At 47.7% G+C, this 18,025-nt stretch overlaps 1 protein-coding gene across 1 annotated transcript; it reads left to right on the forward strand.

Moving 5' to 3' along the window:
• Positions 1 to 217: 217 nt before the first annotated feature.
• Positions 218 to 14,724, forward strand: LOC125554696 (ankyrin repeat and protein kinase domain-containing protein 1-like). Its single transcript, XM_048718165.1, has 10 exons — positions 218 to 221; positions 396 to 527; positions 1,003 to 1,092; positions 2,527 to 2,612; positions 2,763 to 2,885; positions 3,622 to 3,771; positions 4,842 to 4,928; positions 13,587 to 13,757; positions 13,881 to 13,960; positions 14,104 to 14,724. The coding sequence occupies exons 1-10, from the start codon at positions 218 to 220 to the stop codon at positions 14,153 to 14,155; spliced, it is 975 nt and encodes a 324-aa protein (XP_048574122.1). The 3' UTR covers positions 14,156 to 14,724.
• The last annotated feature ends 3,301 nt before the right edge of the window (positions 14,725 to 18,025 follow it).

Consider the following 18,025-nt stretch of genomic DNA (forward strand, 5'->3'; position numbering starts at 1 on the left):
CTGATTTTGGCGCCGATTCGTTTTGCATTTCAGAGGCGGCGAGGGTGGTGGGAAGGGGGGCGGAAGGCAGTCGCCTCGCTGAGAAGATGGGCGCGGTCAGGGACGGCTACGGCATGGGCTTGTTGCAGACCGCGGCCCTAGGCGGGAGCCTGTCCGTGTGCCGCTACGGCGCTACCTTGTCGAGGACATCCGGCTGGATGTCGATGACGTAGGCCCGATGGGTGCGTCGCCTTCCTTCAAGCCCTCTCCTTTCCTTTCCTTTCCTTTCCTTTCCGTAATAAGTAGGGAGTAGCTTTCGTCGATTAGAGAGTAGCTCTCGTTCATCCAGGTAGGTGTTTCCTTGGATGGGCTGAATTTGTTTGTGCTAAGCTTCTCTGCTCTGTTGTCCCTGACAGGCGAAACACCTTTGACTGTTGCGATTGGCCGTCAGAATGTGGATTTGGTGCGTTACTTTCTTGATCAAGGTGCTGCTACAATTAAGCTCAACGACAGTGGGAGTACTCCTCTCCACCTTGCTGCTGCAGAAGGTAGTATTGATCTCTACGCATAAGTATCACTCATAAAGTGTTCTTCATCTCCCTGTGTACTACTGCGTGAGGACCCATATATCCGTGAGACATGGAGTAAAAATTTCTGACGGAATATTCTTTGTAGTGGCAAATATCCGAGGAAAGTGAGTATGGTGCTGGCTGTATGCGAAAGTTCTTCCTTTTCCCCCATAGACATCATATCATGGAGAAAATATAACAAGCAGGCCATCTGTTTTTTTCATGACATTGTTAATTTAGTTTAGCCAAGTCCAATTTTTTTGAAATGCCCTTTTGTCCACGTCATGCATACTCACTCAATCAATTCACAAGCCATATTGACTCTGTATTTCAGTATGTCCTCTAATTTAGACTTGTTTCTTAGCACATTGTTAGATAGGATGGCGTGAATACAAGGACTTACAACAAAAATCTACAGTTGACTAAAGATATATCCTGTATTATTTTTATCCAGGAAGCTGTGAAATAGTTGAGTTCTTACTCTCCAGTGGAGCTTATGTTGATGCAATACATCTTGGTGGGACGGCACTGCATTCTGCTGCACGTAATGGGCGGGATGATATTGTGAAAATTTTGCTAGAACACCATGCAGATGTAAGTGTCACTCCCATCTTTACTTTTTCTGAACCTTCATGCTATTTAGAATGGTAAGATCGACAATATAGTTTTTTTTATATACTTATTTCAGTGTTTCCTTATCCATCAACTTTATCCTATTTGAGTTTTTTTTCATGTGGCTGGCTTTGTCATGTTGCACTTGTTGTTTTTATTCCTTCTAGCTATAAGCTATAAACACGTGGAGTCTGGCTCTTCACCTGCTCCAGTTTTCAAACCTTATTCTCATTCATATATTTTTCTTGCTAATATGAGTAACATTGTTGATGTTTTTTCAAGCCAATTCATTTTCTCTCATCTACTAATCAACCCTTAGTATCCTTTTGAGCGCCCAGCCACCGATTTTCCCAGCTTCACTGCACACATTCCACCAGTGACAGGTGGAGTGTAGAAGCCTTTTTTTTAGGTTGGTGGATTCTAGAGACTTGGCTGTACAACATGCTTCTTTTTCCTAGCATGTTCTTTTTTTAACTCCAAAAATTCAAAGAATAAAAATCTTGCATGTATATACGTGTGAATCATGTACCCTCAAGTGCTAGTAATTTTGTTCTTGACTTGTACTACCTCTGTACCGAAATATAAGACGTTTTTGTAGGCTAAACTAGCCTAAAAACGTCTTATATTTTGATACAGAGGGAGTAGTTTGCATGAAAACACAGGAATCAGGAGCTAAAAAGGCATTTTTGTAGGTGCTTGTTTTTTTTCCACGCCAATAAGAAAACGTAAACTTTTCATAAAACATGAAATTTGAACATGATAAGGAGTCATCTACATGTGAGAATATTTTGAAGAACGAAAAAAAAATTATTTGAGAAGGCAGCAAATGCTTCCGAGCACCATTCGGCATTATCCATGCATAATCTCAGTTTCTACCATCGTTGCATGATATGTCTGACAACTTGAATTCAGCATGCTTACCAATCATTTAACACGGTATCACTCTAGTGTGTTCATCAGTAAGATCTTGCTTTGCAGCGTTCCTATATTTTTATTAGTGCTTGACGTTCAATGCACAATAACTGTTAAGATCTAGCTTTGCCTCTTGTATGTCCATGGATTTACTGTGCTGGAAACTCAGCCTTGCCCTTATTTTTTCTACTTCTCTTTCGTATGCATTTTTAGGAATGGTCACAGACGTCCCAGAAGGATCACGGATGATGAGGATTCATCAACTTTCATAGATAATATGAGAAGCTAATTCATTTACTTTTGCAATGTTTGTGTATGCTAATTTTGTTATTTCATCTTTTTAACAAAAGTTTTTACTCACAGTAACATGGTCCTGACCCCTCCCCTCCTTTAAGTTGTATGCTAGTTCTAGTTATACGCGATTTCTAATTTCTTAATCTCTCAACAGCATAAGATAGCTTTGGGTGGTACTGGTTATACTGCTCTTGCAATTGTGCTACTGTTGTGCACTCACTGAAATGTGTGAAGCTCCTGCTTGAGGTATGTTACTTCGTACATCAACTTACACATTACGTAATAATGAAAAAAGAGGATGTCACTCAACTAATTTCTTTATTTTTCTTCAAATGATTATGACGCAATTTGTATGTGTGTTGTATGAAGAATATAACCCAGATTTGTTATTGTTAGGCTGGTGCTGATGTGGATGGTAATTGTAAAGAGACACCATTAATCATTGCTGCCATTAGTGCCTCAACTGAAATCCTGAAGTGCTTAGTTCTGGCTGGTGCGGATGCTAATGTTCCTGACAGTGTAAGCTGTTGTACCTTGCTGTTACATGCATGCTTTCGTGTCTATACCTAATATAAGATATTCTAGTAAAAGTTCATTTTTGGTTTTTCATTTCAAACTGTTAACTTGAGACAAACATCTGGATGAATTTGCTTATAGGCAGGTCTATTTTGTGTGTATTTTGGGTGCCTAGATTTATCCTAGTAGGGTAAAATAAAATACACGAAACATCAAAGCTACATTTGAAATTCAGTCTCCTGTTCTATTTTATTATTTGGAGAGGCACGTGATGGTTCTAGGCTATCTACTAGATTGGAAGAACATACCTTAGAGTTTCCACTTCGAACAAAATTTTCTACATGGAACTTGCAAAGAACTTTGGGTTGTTGGGATAAAAATATAACAGTTGTTCTTACCATTTTGGAGGAAAAATGAAGCAGAGGTTGCAAATACCAGGAAGAGTTACCACTTCTCTGTTTCATCCTAGAAGTTGTCAGGGTAGTATTATATCACATATGTTAAAAATATAGTTCTTGAGTTGTGGTTGCTGTCCTGTCACATGTTTATGTGCTCATTGCTACAATATACGCTACAAAGTTTCTGTAGCACTTAATGTTATGCCGATCTCTAGAATTTATTTTATATTTATACCATGTGTATGTGCCCGATGGTTGTTCATATGTCTTGCGTACTGCAATTTTGTCATTTTCCATTGCCAAATACTGGGTGAAGTTAATCCTGCTTGTTATCATGGCAGTTAGGACGAGCTCCTATTGAAATTGCTGCCCGCTCTGGTAGGCGTGAAGATGTTGAGATTCTATTTCCAGTCACTTCTTGTATTCCAAATGTACGTGACTGGAGTGTAGATGGGATCATTAGGCATGTAAAATCAGCGCGCCCAGCGAAGGTATAATTTGAGTACCATTATTATATGTATTTAAATGGTTTGTGTGCAACTGTGTATGTTGGCTGTTAGCTTTCAGACAGAGACCTTCCCAGTTTGGGGTTTCTGAAATTCATTGCTGTTACTTCAGAAATGTGCTTGAAATTCATTGCCCCCTCTTTCTCTGTGAATATTTGAAAATTTAACTACAATTGGTGGCTAAGAATTGTATTGACCATGCATGTTAAGTGTGCGCCAGTCTTATTAGTGCATGCTTTTCTTAACTATGACCTATGAGCCGGAGAAATGAAAATATGTCAGTTGTGTTGCATACTAATCATTTGGGAGCAATACAGTTTTGTTGAAAGCGGTTTAAATATTTACCTTGATCTGTTCTGTTAAGCTTGTAAACCGTATAGTCTTTCTGACATGACTTTGACGGCACATTCCATGTTAGGTTTGTAATTATGCAACGTGCATAGTGATTTACTGGCATCCCTGTGGTTATGTGTTTGAACTCTTCTGAGTCTTGTAAGGACTAACCTAGCCAGGGTTAACACCCCGTGTTGATTTTAAATCAGTTTGGACAGAGATGAGCATTTAACAACTAAGGTAAAATAATGTCTAATAAATTGGCGAAGAAATACTAGTTAAGTGATGAGATTATGATCTGCGGGGATTCTGCAGAGGTAGCCTATTCCAACTTGCTTGTGACTGAAGGCTTTGTTGTCCTTGGGGATGTAGAGGATGCAAAATGGGGTCATCAGCAATGCAGATAAGAGAACATTTGAAATGTGGGAATTTGAGATAAGTCAGACTAACTTCTATCAGTAATTTGGGTTGGATCACAGTAGAATCATGCAGAAGTTGAAACAAATCAAACAATTATTCCAACTGGGGATACTAAGCTTTATTATTATTTTTATGGATAAACCGCGTGACAGGAGGTTTAATATTCATGACCACTTTATACATGGTAGATATTGAGATGAGATATTGCATTGATTCAGGGAGAAAGTAGTTATAACATGTGGGAAGGGATTAGGTGTGGTAATGAATCTTTTTATATCATTTGGTTGCTCTCAATGTTTCAGAAAGCCATGCTTACTAGTGCAAAATCTAAAGCGCATGAGGCATTCAAGAACGGGAACTATTATCTTGCAGCAAGAATTTACAAAGAGGTATATTATTACGAATTTGCTAATTCTCAGTTGCCTGAAATTTCCGTAAATCTGAGCCACCTAAAATTGCTCCTTGGTTGGCCTGAACTGCACTCTTTATACTAGTTCTTGCATGTTATGGCATAGTGCAAAGTTTGTACAAAGTGTGTGCAACTTCTGCAAACTAAATTTCCTGGTTTAGTTCTTATCCCGTATATATAATATTCTACTTGTTTTTCTCTATCAGAGTAAAACTACTCCGGAAATTCTATATATTGTAAATATATATTTTGTTTCAGTAATTATTTATTTTTATCTTTTATAAAATACTGTATTGATTTTGTTTTTTCTATTCTAGTATTATGGACTAATACACAAAAGTTGAGGTTTTGAAAATTTTCGTTCATCTGATGGATATACAGCCCCATATTATTAATCTTGTTGTATAAGTTTATGCTTGTTGACTGTTCAAAAATGTTCAAGATCCTATAAGGCATTTTAGCCTTATTTGTTTGTTTCTTCTTGGAATGGCATGTTGGTATGGGGATTATGTTTTCTGCACATTTGCAGATATGCTAATGTTGCAAAGTTGATAGAGATTGCAGATATGCTAATGTCTCTGACCCGTTCCTATTAGAGCATCTACAGCTGGATTTGGCAAATCCGGCTCCCTATATGCCCGTGGGCGCATTTGTAGATGGCGCCGGGCGGCCCCTCATTTGGCCTGCCGGACAGCGGGACTCCTCATATGTGAATCCTCAAATCCATGCAATGCATGCACGTCGATCATAGAGCACAAATTCATCACAATTCAACAATTTGCCAAATGCGACAAAGCAAAATAAATCATAGTTTGACAGTCCGGACATGCCAAAATGAAATTGAAGTCCGAGCGTGACAGATCACTCACTGGCCGGATCACTCATCGGACCATCCATGCCTCCTGCTCTGTGGCCAGCCTTGCCTCCTCCTCCGCGGCCAGCTTTGTCTCCTGCTCCGCAATCATCCTTGCTTCATAGTCCCTACGTTCGTTGATCTCCTTCATTCCCACAAGCCACTTTGCATGCTCATCCAAGGTACTTTCTTCTGTCAACATTACCTTGGCACCCTCCGCGTCTCGAGCAAGTTGCAACCTCTTATTCTCAAGCTCAATTTCTCCAAATGTCTGGGCCTTCTCCATCTCCCATTTGATCACCGCTTCGCTCTTCTCCAACTCGATCTTCTCTCTCAATTTGCAGCTTCTTGAACGCCCTCTCCTGTTCCCAATCCATCCTCTCTTTTTGTGCATCCAACATGAGCTTGTACCTTTCCTCTTTCTTGTTCTCCCTTACGGAAAAAATGCCTGTACAAGTGGAGGACATTTTTGTAGCCGCGGCATCACGAGAGGCCCTAGCCTTCTCCCACTTGTCTCCCATCACTTGCCGGTTATCCTTTGCCATGGTGGCTCTTCCATTCTCCCCTACAATTTCTTCCTCTTCGTCGTCTAACCCAATTGATTGGTGGGAGCTTGAGCCATCATTCTTCCTCTTGCCGGCCTTGAGATCGGCCACAAATTGTGTCCACTTTGGTTTGCCATTCAATAGCACCCAACAATGGCTAAAACCGAATGTCTTCTTCTCCGTCTCTTGATACATAGTGGCTGCCACCATTGTCTAGCAAACAATGCATGTATAACGATGAGAATGCAACAAAAAATACAAGCAATTTAAACTATGACAAAATGAAGTGATTATGCTTATGTGAGTGGACGCTCCCATCCCACTTTGAGGGCGGCCAAGCACTTGTGCATAGTAGCCGACGTATTTGTTCATTTCCCCTTAAATTATCCCCGATCGATGATCGATGTTGGAGAGATGCCACATTGCGGTTGGTGGCGATAGGATGCGGCTCCACATAATGCTCATGATAGTGCTTGTGGATCTTCTCCCAATACTGATTGCCTTTTTGCTCCGTGCTATGTATGAGGTCCAATGTTGTGGCCAACCAAGATTTAACCAACAAGATGTCTCAAAAGTTGTGAATGCTGGACCTCTTGCCTGGGCATCTTTCCCTTCTTTTTCTTGTTCGGATTGGGGTTTGATGTGCTGCCTACTTCAAACGTAGGACAAGTTGGATCCCCCAACTCATACTGCGCTTGGATCTGATCATAATTACCATTGATCATGTCCGACATGATCAATTCCTACAATTATCATGGTTTCAAATGAACTAAAGGTCTATGCAAAACATTGATCATCACATATGCAAAGTTGATTGGAAGAGGAGCAAAATAAATGTAGTCCTGCTATGTCATTCCGTCGAACAGGGCGTGGGCAGCCGATGCCCGGGCCTGTACACGACCAAACGAGCGGCGGCGAGTCATAGACGTCCCCTGGAGCCCTTTGCATTGCCGGGAAACTCTCCGGATTGTGCCCCCATCCAACCGTCTCCTCTTCCCCAACTGGGGTCGGACGGTGTGACCCTTGTCTCCGCATCCGCTCCCTACGACGCCGCTTCCCTCTCCCGCTGCCTCCACCGCCGGTCCCTCTGGGCGACGTTCTCCGGCTTGCAGGACAAAGCCAAGGACGGGAGGCCCACGGACGATGCAGACACAACCTCCATGGCAGCGGTGGGGGATGGGCTGGGCGACATCTAGGGTGGCGAGGATGGGGGAGCAAGGGTGGCCAATGGCAAGGGATCGGACACGGGAATTGGTGGGAGGGAGGAGGGCGGTGGATTTGGTGCAATTTGTAGTGGAGTCGGGCTGTCTAGTCCGACGTGGCGGTCGCGCCCGGACCTCCCCATGTCTGCCCAAGATTTAGGCTGGATATGAGGGGTGCCGGTCAGCCCGGGCGTTTGAGGCGCCGTCTGGATCACTTTTTTTTACCGGTCAGTGATCGGCGGTCCGCCCGGGCATTTGTGGTCTGTTTGAGGCGCCCGGCTGTAGATGCTCTTAAGCTGCTATATCTGTTGTCTCTTGTTGTGCATGCTTGTATCCATGAGGCAGTTGGATCAGTGCCAGAACGGGTCGTACCATCCATTTCATTGTTGTGTTTGTGGACATAGGCCATGGGCATCAGCAACAGCACATACATGTAGGGGCAGGATGTGACCAATACTAGCGGCCAGCTTGCAGCTTCCAGGGAGAAGTTGACACCTAGATTGTATCCATGAATAATAGTTTCGGAACTGGTTTAGAGATAAGTCCATGGAATTAGGAAGTGAATTCCGGTGTGTAAGTAGTCAATTAGCCGTCCTTGTCCAGGTGACCAGGTTAAATCCTTCTAGGTGAGTCCTGTCAATCTATAAGCCAGGTTCAGTCAGGAAGTCTAAGTAGTCCTTATAAATGGATGATGTGGTTCCTGTTAGGGAAATAGCAACTTGTACTTCCTGGGATATATATACATGTACAGGTGTGGTAAATTTGCAGGAAAACCCTTAAACAATGGGGATATTACATGGAAAATATATAATCCCCCCCCCCTCCCCCCTCAAGCTCAGGGTGGATCAACAACACCTGAGTTTGGAGAGAGAGAAACCATGTTGCGCTCTACTCCGGGCCTTTGTAAAAAAATCCGTCAACTGTAATTAGGAAAACACATACTGAACAGCAATAACCTGATCATGCACACCAACACGCACAAAGAAGCATCAACACGAATATGATTGGTGAGCTCATACTTCACATGGTCGCGTACAATGCTGATAGACAAAAGTGGAGTAGGTGTGGTAACATAAACACCAAACTCGTGAAGTAACCATCCGTCAAAAGAGCCATAGCTCGCAACTCAGTCTCTTCACTCTAACGGGAAACTGCAGTTTGTTTCTTCATCTTCCAGGCAATAAGAGAACCACCAAGAAAAACACAGTAAGCAGAAAGTGACGTTGATACGAGGAATCACTAGCCCACGTGGCATCCGAATAGGCCTGAAGTTGTAACGAATTGGAGCAGGGAAAGAAAAGATGTCGAGGGATCGTGCCATGAAGAGAATCTGAAGGAGGTGATATAGTGAACCGAAGTGGGAGTAGAAACAAACTGACTCAAAATATGGATAGGATAGGAGATATCCAGACAAGTGACAACTACATAGACAAGACTCCCAACAAAATGACGATACGCGTTGGACCAGACATGGGGCCACCATTAGAAAGCATGGAGGCGAACATTGAGCTCCATGGGAATCTGGATAATGTGCTCATCAGTAAGAGCAGCACGAGCAAGAAGATCTTGGATATACTTTTCTTGGAAAATAAAGAAGCCATCAGAGATAGAAGAAACCTCAATCCCAAGAAAGTAGCGAAGAGGTCCAAGATCAGACATAAGAAACTGTTCAGTAAGACATGTTCTCAAAGGCAATGTACTTAGATGATCATGCCATCAGCATATAGAAGAAGAGTCTGACCACGAGCAGAAAGTGGGACAAACAACGCAGGATCCTGAGCACTCCCCGAGAAACCAGCCCCGGAACCTCGCGAGCTCCCCCTCGGGACCTCAGGGGTCTTCCCAAGGTCAAGGCTCCGGAGGAGCATGCCCCCACGACGCAGGGACCCGTCAAGGGTCGCGAGCACATCGAGCTAAGTTATCATAATCACGCCAGGCAGGAATCTTTCAATTAGTAACCACGTAGATGCTATAATACGAGCAAGAAACAGTGATAAAAAGACGCAAGCGCCATAGTTCATTACACGCCCCGTGGGGCCCTTCATGGTTTTGGATGCAGGAAGCAGAAAACAAACAAAAGGAGCGGCCTCCGGAGGGCCACTGTTCTCGAGGCCCGGCTCTGGCGCTACCACGATCAGTCGAAGTCCTCCTCCTTGATAGGGGCCCGGTGGCGTGGCGCCTCACCCTCCTCCTTGGTCTGGGCGCAGCGACATGGCGGCTCGTCGTAGTCGTTGTCGCTCGTACTCTCCCTGGGGGAGACGCGGCCGCTGCCGGAGGTGTCGCGGCCATCGCCAAGGGCAAGTTCACCGCGGAGGGCGCCACCGCCGCGATGGTCGTCGTTATCGGAAAGGTGGTCGCTGTCGCTGCCGTCGCGTTCTGGGCAGCACCCCAAGAGCCAGCCGTCTTCCCCGAAGATCTTGACGAAGAGCATCGCCGCTCCATCATACTTGAAGTGGAGGGTACGCCTCCCTTGCAGGCAGCAGGCGCGGGCGAATGTCTGCCACCTGCGGTTCAAGAACACATTGCCTGCGGGGGTGACCTCGACCTCCACCCACGAGGCCTTGCTGCAACAACCGTCGGCTTGCAGCCACAGGCCACCGGGCCCTCTGGACGGCAACTCCTCCGCGAAGAAGCACGGGAGGTGGATCCAGATGCCCTCCGGCCTCTTCACCCACACCACGAACTCTCGGGCCACGTCGGCCGTGTGGGATCGCGGGCGCGGCGGCCGGGCGGCCACCGCGAGCCCTCCACCTCGACCACGGCCGTCGCGGCTTCCGCTGCCACCCCCGCGGGAGGGACCTTTCCCACGGCCATCGGAGGCAATCGGACGCCCGCGGGGGCTCGCTCACGCCCCTGGGGAACCGCCGCCGGCGTCGCGGTGATCTTGCGAGGATGACATCGCCCTCTCTTTGGCGGGGACGACTCTATCCTCTCCTGTGGAGCCTTCCCCTTCTCGGCGGCGGAGAACCTCCTCACCGGTGCCATGGATGCTGCTGCCTCAAGAATGAGGAATGAGGAGCAGGAAGATGAAGGTGAGCTGGGGGCTCCGTCTCCCTCGCCCTCTTATAGGCGGTCAGAGGCCAACCGGCGTCCCTTCGCGTTCGAGCAATGATGGTCATACAGGAGTGCGCCAGTCCCTTGTCAGCCTGGGCGGTTGCCGAGGCGGCGTGGGAAAGCGGAGGCGCCCACACCCCGTCGAACGCCATGCGTCAAGCCTGGCCCGCAGGCGGTTGGGGTCCGCGACGCTTCTGCCTTCCCTCTTCGGCTTTGCCTCGAAGCCAGCCCGAGCGTGCCTTGAGCCCGGGGGCTACTGTCGGCATTCTGGGATCGGGGGTACCCATATCTGCCTGTTTGCGGCCCACGGCGTGGCTCCCTCGACGGCCTGGTACGGCCCAGCGGCAAGGCCTCCAAGACAAGACCCTCGCGAGGGCCTCAGCCTCGCGAGGAGAACGACATCAAGACTTCCAGAGGAGCGGCCTCCCCAGGTTGCCTCTCGAGGAGCGGAGATTTCTATGCAGGTACCCAGCCTCACGAGGCTGCGATGACGTTAGCCATGACGACCAAGACCAGGCGGGCGTCAGCGGGCACAGAGGAGACAGTTTCCCTTTCGGTGCTAAGGGAGCAAGGACGGACGCAGGTTCCCGAGGAGTCCCCCAAAGCTTTCCATTCCGGTGCAACAAGACCAAGACCACGAGCTCGGCAGGATGGATGTCATCATCGAGCCCACCGCTACGTCACGACCAGAAGCTTTGCAGGCGAAGATCACCTTTCATCAGGATTAGATGTATTTCTTGTCCCCTTTCAAATTGGCCATTGTGGGATCCCTTCCCGCCTAAGTTTTGAGGGAAGAGGACCGAGGCCACTATAAATATAGGTTAGCCACCACCATAGACGAGATCGGATCCTTTCCACCCTCACCACCAGAGCCCTCGCGAGGCTGTTCATCCACTGTACTTGTTCATCCTCGGCCCCCTCGTGAGGCCAATCCACCACAAAGCAGGAGTAGGGTTTTACACCGCAAGGTGGCCCGAACCTGGGTAAACTGTTGTGTTCATCCTCTTCCCCACTCGCGCGAACTCGACGAGGCTAAGCTGTAGGGTGACGAGCTTGAGACTTGAGAGGTGGAGATCTTCGCACACACCCCAGAGTTCGAACCTTCTTGGGTCTGCGGAGTCCTGAATCCGACACATTCAGGATGAATAACAACATCACGATGATAAGAAGATGGACGTGGGTAGAAGGGACGAGACTCATCTGAAGTCACATCCCGAGAAATAAGCATTCGACAACAGACATGATCCCAACAACGATAGCCTTTATACTCATCACTGTATCCTAAGAAGACACACTTGACGGACCGAGCGGTCAGTTTGTTGCGTTCATGCGGGCCAACAACATAGCAAACACAACCAAACAAACGATGCATCGAATAATCAGGAGAACTACCAGGCACAAGGTGGAAGAATCAGAAGACATATGAAAGGGAGCTCCAGAGTCGGGATGTGGGATGTACCTGATTGTGTAGGTGATGGTCACTCAGTGCCAGAAGCATCAGTCACAGAACCTGCAGCACTCGTCGAAGAAGAACCTGTAACGGCAAGCAAATGCTTAAGCCTCACAATATCCTGCTCTGTCAAGGCGATGTTTGAGGATGTCGTAGTACAAGCATGACTCCCAGAAGATGTGCGCCGCATGTGCCACTTCTTTGTAATGCAATCAGACTCGGGACGACCATGCATCCTTGTTGCAGTAACCACAATGAGTACGAGAACGACCCTCACCACCAGGAGCAGTGGGGAGGAGCGGCGGAGCACTGGACCGGGAAAGAGCCGGTGCAGCAGACGGCGTAGCAGGAGCTCGATCAACGAGCACATATGGAACCTCAAGTAAACCAGCACCACATAGGCGAGTCTCCTCAGCACGAATCTCAGAAAGCGCCTCTATAAGAGAAACACGACTACGAGCTAATAGCTGAGCAGCCGCGGCTCAAACTCCTTACGGAGCCGAGACAAGAACTCGTACATCCTCTGAAACTCCCAAGTCTGACCGCACAACATGACATCACTGGCAAGAACCACAACCAGCAGTGCAAAGAGAATCAAGCTGGCACTAAATGTGAGTACAAGTCATCAACATTGGTGTCACCCTACTGAAGTGCATGCTCCTGGCGGACCACAACCAGGTATAGGGCATCACCAGAGGGCTGATAGCGTTGTCGAAGATGACTCCACATCTCGAAGACGGCAGTGAGGCCCATAAACTTAGAGACAAACTGAGGTAGAACATTGGAACTGAGAACAGCTGCAGCACGAGCATCATCATCAAACCACTGAGTGTAGGCAGACAGTTCATCACGATACATCTCAAGAGCCACCTGGTAGTGTGAGGCCTACTGTTCATAAGCAGCGACCGCAACGTCAGCAGTGACCACAGCATCAGCAGCAGCCTTCACAGTGTCCTTATCAGCCTGGAAAGCATCGGAGGCAAGAACCTGTGGCGTCGGCTGAGTAGGAGCCACAAGAGGAATAGGGCGCAGTGGATAGAGAGGATAGCCCCTGGCCTCTGCATCATTGTGATGCATACGACCACAGTAATTATGAGGTTGCTATTTGAGAGGCTCACCAGTGAACACACACATTATACTTCTGTCCTCTGTTTTTCTTTTCAAATTTCTGCTGATATTTTTCTTATTTGGCACCTCTTGATTGGTTGGTTTTTATGTGCTTGAGCTATATATATGGATTCAAATTTTTACATCCAGGAGTAGATTATGACTTCGCTGAGCTGTTTTCCTCTGACATGCTTATGCAAGTTAATAGTCATTGATGACTTGTGTCTACTGCATACATTTTATTCAATGAGTAATAAGGATTCACCAAGCATGCTTATGCAAGTTAATAGTCATTGATGATTTCTGTCTACTGCATACATTTTATTCAATTAGTTTTAGGGATTCACCCAGCATAACAAATTCCTGCGGGGCAAATCTAAGAACAATGCACAGAATTGTGTTTAATGCTTCTTCTGTCTGTTCGTAGGCAATGACACTTGATCCTGGTAATGCAACCTTGCTTTCAAATAGGAGCCTATGCTGGCTTCGCCTCGGTGATGCAAAGAACGCCTTGAATGATGCTCAAGCTTGCAGTATGATGCGGCCTGGCTGGCCAAAGGCCTCATATCGTGAAGGAACTGCTCTAATGTTACTGAAGGTGCGATAACATGTTGAGTTCAGTTCTATATTTTCTGTAGAAAAACTTTTTTGAATTACAAGTTATGCATTTTATGCTGTGATCCCTTTTTATGTATGTATAATTCAAACTCATTGTCTTCAGGACTATGAAAAGGCATGTGGTGCATTTCTTGACGGTCTTAAACTGGAGCCCAGGAACGTAGAGATGGAAGATGGATTACGGTATCCTCTTTGTTCCTTTTGGCTACATTGGTGTCTAGTGTACAGCGATAACCTCTCAATGATTTTTGTTTCCTTGTCGCTACAATGTTTCACTTAGAGAGCCTATAGGCATATTTGCTTATCATTCAAATTAAAATGTGCAGGCAGGCTTTGGAATCCTTGAAGATATATCGCAGTAGCCCTGGGCAAGACTAGCTGGATGAGCATCAAGTAGATGCGAGAAACTTGTAGTTACCAGACTTACACTGCTCACTGGAGAGACGGAGGTGCCCTGTTTTTCTGTCTCATAGGCCCATAAACTTAGAGATTGGGTAGTTTGGATGGCCTTCCGCTGATCATCATCAGATACCTTCCTCACTGGATGCTTGAGACCGTTCTGCTGATTGCGATTTCGGGAGCAAATGCTGTTCAGTATGCAGCATTTTTTTTCTATGGTTCCGTGGATAGGGAAACATTTCTACCATGGACATTCCTAGTAATAGCCTCTTAACTGACAGTATTACCAGATTGACGTTGAATGCCTGTGTCTTGCTTCAGATCTCTTGTCAAGCTAAAGATCATTGCCCATAGACTTTGATCAATGTGGGTGGGGCATAGGGCAAGTAAAACCGAACCTTGGAGCTTGTATGGTCATGATTGTTAGGAGACTTTGCTGGCGACGAACTGTTGAGCTTTACATGATTTGCGTCAATGTATATTCTCTAGAAACTGGCATGTGTAGTGTAACAGTATAGTAAAGATGTTCCCTCGGAAAAAGAGAAAAACAGTGTTACTAGTCAAGATGAACAATTCATCACTAGTTGAGGCCCGTAAATGTGTTGGATGTGCTTATTTTCAAATAAACTTTAACGGCTATTACTATGACCAAATTAAACGTGTGAACTAACCCTTTTCTTTAGCAACACTAATGGTTGGGTGGATAGGGGGTTGTACTTCCACTCTTCCAGCCCATTGTGAAACAGCCCCTAAATATGTCGTCATGTCTTTCTTCGGGTTTCCCTATAAAAGGGGAAATGTTATCTTCAGGTTTCTCTTTTAAGAAGGAAAATGCTTGTAGACAGCGCGCATGCCGAAATTTCGGCCGGCCACACACGCAGTGTTCGATTCCTCCACATCAAACGCCTCTTGAGTCGCTTTCCCACCGCACACTCAGTTTTTTTGTTCTCTTTGCTTTATCTTCTTTCACCTCTTTTTCTCTTATCTGTTCGCATTTTTTCGTTGTCCCCCCCCCCCCCCCCCCCCCCCCTCGGCCTCCATGAAACTCGGGGCTGCTCCTAGAGACCAACTGCCGCCCCTGTTGTTAGGGGAGTCACCGCGGGCGGAGAAGACGACCATAACCAACACCTCCTTCCTCCTGCTCTTAGGCACCCCCACCTATGGGCACGCATGAGCTGCAATGGCGGCCGGGACGCATGTTGCAATGGCGATCGACGAGGGTACAACGACGGTAAGCATTGATGTACGACCGGCGAAGGCAATGCTGGAACCACAGTATCCCTCTTTTGCTGCAATTGTTGACAAAATAGCTTCAAACCCAAAAGCTTCAACCGGCTATAGAGAAAGCTTCAACCGGCACTGTCAATCAGGGAAAGCTTCAACTGTTGACACAAAATGCTCCAACGCTGGATGAAAAGAAGCTTCAATGAAACCATAGAGAATCTTTTTGATACAGCCGGCCAGGGTTCTTTTTGCTACATCCATCCATCCATTTTTTGCGGCAACCGTCCATGGTTTTTGCTACGTCCAGCGAATTTTTTTTGCTACGGCCATTCACGGCAAAGTTGTAACCTACGACGGCGGGGTGATGATAATTTTGCTACAACCCTAATCTCTTTTTGTCACGACCGGCGGGATGATTTGCTCCATCCATTCATGGCAGAGCTGTGGACGAGACAGCGACGACGATGGTTTTTGCTGCAACCGCCTTCGCTTTTGCTACGATCAATGTTTTCTCACTACATCCCATTCACGGTGTGATTGGTGGCCGTCGTTGGGAGAAAGTCACGCGTCGGCGGCGAGGGCCGGCGGGCGCCGCACCGTAGCGCTGCAACCATGGAGCAACGGCCGGAGTTGCAACCGGTCGAGGTTCTTCAACGAGCACCGTCGTCGGAGACGACAGGCGGCCCTGCCGTCGTGAGTGAGGGCGCCATGAACTGTGGCGAGGAGCGACGCCCGCCTTGTACGCCTGCTGTACGCTTTAGGGACAGGGGCATGGGGGGAGAAGATGATGACGTGGGGCATAAAATTGGATGGCTTCTGTACGCTAGGTCGCACGGCTGCGTGCGGAACGGCCCAAATTTGGGCCGGCGCAGCGGCTGGCCTTTTAAGAAAGGGAAATATTATTTGGCAAACGTCAGATTTTTCTGGCCCTACCGGCGAACGTCCTTGTTGCATGGCGTTGGTGCAAGCATTCACCCCCACTATTGCAATTCCTCTTTCGGGTCTTCCCTCTCCCTCTCTGGCTCTTCTCGGCGAGTCTGCTGCGGTGACAACTCACATTTTTTTCGACTAGACCCCGGCCAGTGTGGCTGCATCATGGGATGTATAGTGTAGACTGCCACAATTGAGGCGGCCTGGAGACCAGGTGCGAGGTAGCGACCACCGGCTCATGCACTGTGTGGGTCGGGCTCTCTCCGTCGGATCATGCGCGTAGCGGCTCCTCAACTCCTTCCTCTTTGTGGTGGTTTTCGGCGAGGCTGTTGTGGCGACAACTCGTCGATTCCAACCAGATCCGGGCGAGGGTGCGCGACAAGCCATGAGTTGCCACTGCTCACCCCTTCTCCTCGCCCGCCTTGCCTTGTCGGCATCGGCGGGTCACCCCTCCGTTGCCACCTCCTCTAACACCAGCTACAGGCTAGCACACCCACATCCCCATCTGGACAGTGGACACGGGGCCACCGTCATGCCGTGACCCGAGGATGACCCCGACGGTGAAGACGGCTTCCCCACCCTTGACAGCACTGACGGAACATGATGCTTCCCCCAAGCCTCGCGGCGGTGCCCGAGACATGGTCATGGCTACGATGCCCGTGCTCGTCTCCCTGGATGTCGTTGGGCGCCGCGGCCGCCTGCGGCTCCTCGATGACATCCTGCGCACCATCATTCTCCCTCGGCTGCTACCAGTGAGCATCCCTAATCCACCATCCATGTTATCGAAGGGCCATAGGCCGATCTTTATTAGATAGAAAAGAGGGTACAACCGAACAGCCATCAGTCTAGGTGATCTAGCGCCGATGGCTCACTCCACTTTACAAAATGGCCACTCCAAACCCGGATGGAGTAGAATAAGGACATAAAACAAAAGACAGCCTCAAGTAGAGAGGTCAACAACACACTCGGCTGCCCTCCACACAACAATATCTTCACGAATCAGGTCAAGGACTCTGTTGGCGCTGCTGGCCATGTGATGAAAAATCCTTGCATTCCGCTCCTTCCAGATCCTCCAATGTACTAGGATAACAATGGTGTCGAAATTACGCCTGTCCGTTTTGGGGATGCCCTTCCTTGATGACAGCCACCAGTCCTCAGTGGTACTGCAAGAGACATCTGGAATGGAGAAGTGCACTCCCGTCCATTGCCTGAAGATGCTCCAAAGATGACGTGTATATCTGCAGTGCACAAAGAGGTGTGTGTAGTCCTCCGGTTCCGCCAAGCAAAGTGGGCATGTAGTGCTGGACGGCCAACCTCTTTGCAACAGGTTGTCTGCCGTGAGGCAGCGCCTATGCACGACGAGCCACATGAAGAACCGACAGTGAGGCGGCGCCTTGGACTTCCAAATGGGTTTGTAGCACGGAAATGCATGCCCGCCATGAAGAACATCCGGTATGCATTGCTGACAGAAAAACACTGGTTATCCGTCAGCCTCCAAATCGAACGATCTGAAGTCTCAGGTGCCAGCACCGTGGCCTACGAGATGTCCCATATTTCAAGGTATTGCGCGAGCGCCTGAACCGAGAGACCTCCCCTAATGTCTTGGATCTAGGACTGGTTGTGCAGCCCCTCCTTGACAGAACGCCCCGAGTCGCGCACAAAAGAGAAGAGGGCCGGGGCGGCATCGGTGATCGA

This window comes from Triticum urartu, chromosome 4 (assembly GCF_003073215.2).
Source record: "Triticum urartu cultivar G1812 chromosome 4, Tu2.1, whole genome shotgun sequence".
Classification (NCBI taxonomy): domain Eukaryota; kingdom Viridiplantae; phylum Streptophyta; class Magnoliopsida; order Poales; family Poaceae; genus Triticum; species Triticum urartu.